Here is a 2,136-nt window from a genome sequence, read left to right as displayed (position 1 = left end):
AGCTATTTCCTTTTCTTAAAAGTCCAGCAACATTAAGCATGTGAATATTTAGCTCTTGTATTAATGACTTAATACGGATGACCTAAAATACATGGTAAAACTTGACACCGGAAAACTAGGTCCGAGTGACCAACATATACACGGCTGAGTCTGTGAGTACTTTGTAAATGGAAAGAGTAAGAAATTGCTGGGAGCGTGGATTTAAAAACATTTCCATTATCTAAAAACCCACCTCTAGAATTTCTTGAGACTTATACTATTAGCTGTTGGAAAGAAAAAAAAAAAAAGAAGGTTGCAACAAATGTTATTAAAAAGGAGGAGGGAAAAAAAAAAAAAAGGAAGGGGGGGGAAAAAAAAAAAAGAAGGCTGAAAGCCTTAATGTCCAAAGGAGAGCACGTCCGAGCCGGCTTTAATTCATGGCTGCAGGGAAGAAGCTGCTGTCCTCCAGGAGCTTGACCACGGCGGACCGCTTGTAGAGCTTGGCCAGGTCGTAGGCGGTGGCCCCCCGCTTGTTCTGGTGGCCCACCTTGCACTCCCCGCACTCCAGCAGGAACTCCACCACCCGCACATGGCCCTCCCGGGCGGCCAAGTGCAAGGGCAGGTTGCCCTCGGCATCCTCAATGTTAACATCAGCTTTAAACTCCAGCAGAGTCTGCAAAGTGTCCAGAAAACCCTCTCTGGCTACATCATGAATTACAGCGAAGCCAGTACTGTCTTTCAGATTGGGGTTCGCACCGTTAATTAGCAACCTCCTGGCAATTTCGGGGTTCCCCAGTTTCATTACCTATGAAAGAAAAAGAAGAGGTGAATACCGCGGGGGGTGTTTGCTTCAGCTCTGGGGTTACCTCCTCAGTGCTGGTCCCTGGGCTTTGTCACCGCTCGAGCCTCATTTAAAACAGACAGAAGAGCCCCACTATAAAACCAATGATACACCAGAACATCTTTTTTTTTAATGCATTTTTTAGCTAAGCTCGGTGAAATTCTGAAAGATGTTATCACTTCGGTGGTAATAGCTTTCTGTCTCAGAGAGATTAATGTCTGAAATAGGCGGGGTGGAATGGGACTATAATCACTTTTTTTTTTTTTTTTTTAAGACGTGGGTTATCTCCGTTTCTTAACATCCGAAAATTAAGTATGGTTCGGTTTTATTTACCTAAGTATTGAGACACCTTTGCATTACTGTTTAATCTCGTTAAACATCAAATATAGGGTCTCTGAGGAAGACATATTTTACCTCAGCAACAGCAAATGTAGAATGTGTTTTTATAAGCTTTCAGGTGTTTACATTGTCTGTGCATTATCATAAAACAAATATTTGGACTGTACCATAGCTCTGTCTGCTAAGAAAAATAAATGCTAGAAGAAATTTTTCTCCCCAATATTTGTGTTTCATTATGTCACCCAAAAAGGAGAAGTTAAAAGCAATGTTTCAAAGTTCCAGAAGTTTTCTTCTAAAACCAGTCTATTATATTGTACTTTCATATTTTCACTATAAGCAAACTGTGACTATATTCTGTTGTTAAAAACATCCCTTTTTTTTAAAAAAAAAAACAACAAACAAACACAAACATAACAATAATTGGACTTTCTGACTGCTTCTTTCAGGAAAAAAAAAATACTTCTTTGAAATTTCTCGATTGCCTCATAAAACTATCATAATTAGAATGCAAATCTCTCTTATTTGGGACTTAACAGCTTGCACCGATTTCCCCTAAATTGCTCATCTTTTGTTTGCACAAAGACTTTCAAAAAATGAACACAGTAATGTATAATCTCCAGCCTATAGGCAATATTTTCCTGTCCTTGTAATTAGTCTCATTGTAAGTGTCAAATTCGAAAAAAAAAAAAAACCCAACCTTTTTTCTTTCCTTAGAAACTTCCACATATTGATTTGAAAATCTTGGTAAAAAATATTTATCTGTATAAACGAGCATTACAGTACATTAGATTTAGCATAATGTACAATTTCTACAAGGGATTTGCTGAAAAACTCCCCTGGTGAGAAGTGTATGTTAGGTTTTTTAAGAAAAACAAGCTATTATAAATATAAGTACTGCAGCATTTGGACTGTAAAGTAGTCCGGTATATTATATCTACAGCCGAGAGCAAAAGTGCAGATCAGACCAGCTGGGATTC

General features: G+C 38.3%; 1 protein-coding gene across 1 annotated transcript in view; it reads right to left on the bottom strand.

Annotated features, from left to right (window-relative positions):
- Positions 1-409: 409 nt before the first annotated feature.
- CDKN2C (cyclin-dependent kinase inhibitor 2C (p18, inhibits CDK4)) overlaps positions 410-2,136 on the bottom strand; it is a 4,561-nt gene continuing 2,834 nt past the window's right edge. Inside the window, exon 2 of the mRNA XM_009706312.1 lies at positions 410-784. Within this exon, the coding sequence (XP_009704614.1) occupies positions 410-784 (375 nt within the window). The remainder of the gene's footprint in view (positions 785-2,136) is intronic.

Source organism: Cariama cristata, unplaced genomic scaffold, assembly GCF_000690535.1.
Source record: "Cariama cristata isolate BGI_N322 unplaced genomic scaffold, ASM69053v1 scaffold33948, whole genome shotgun sequence".
In the NCBI taxonomy this organism is placed as follows: domain Eukaryota; kingdom Metazoa; phylum Chordata; class Aves; order Cariamiformes; family Cariamidae; genus Cariama; species Cariama cristata.
Note: the sequence above shows the minus strand (reverse complement) of the source record. Positions and strands in the feature narration are given on the sequence as shown.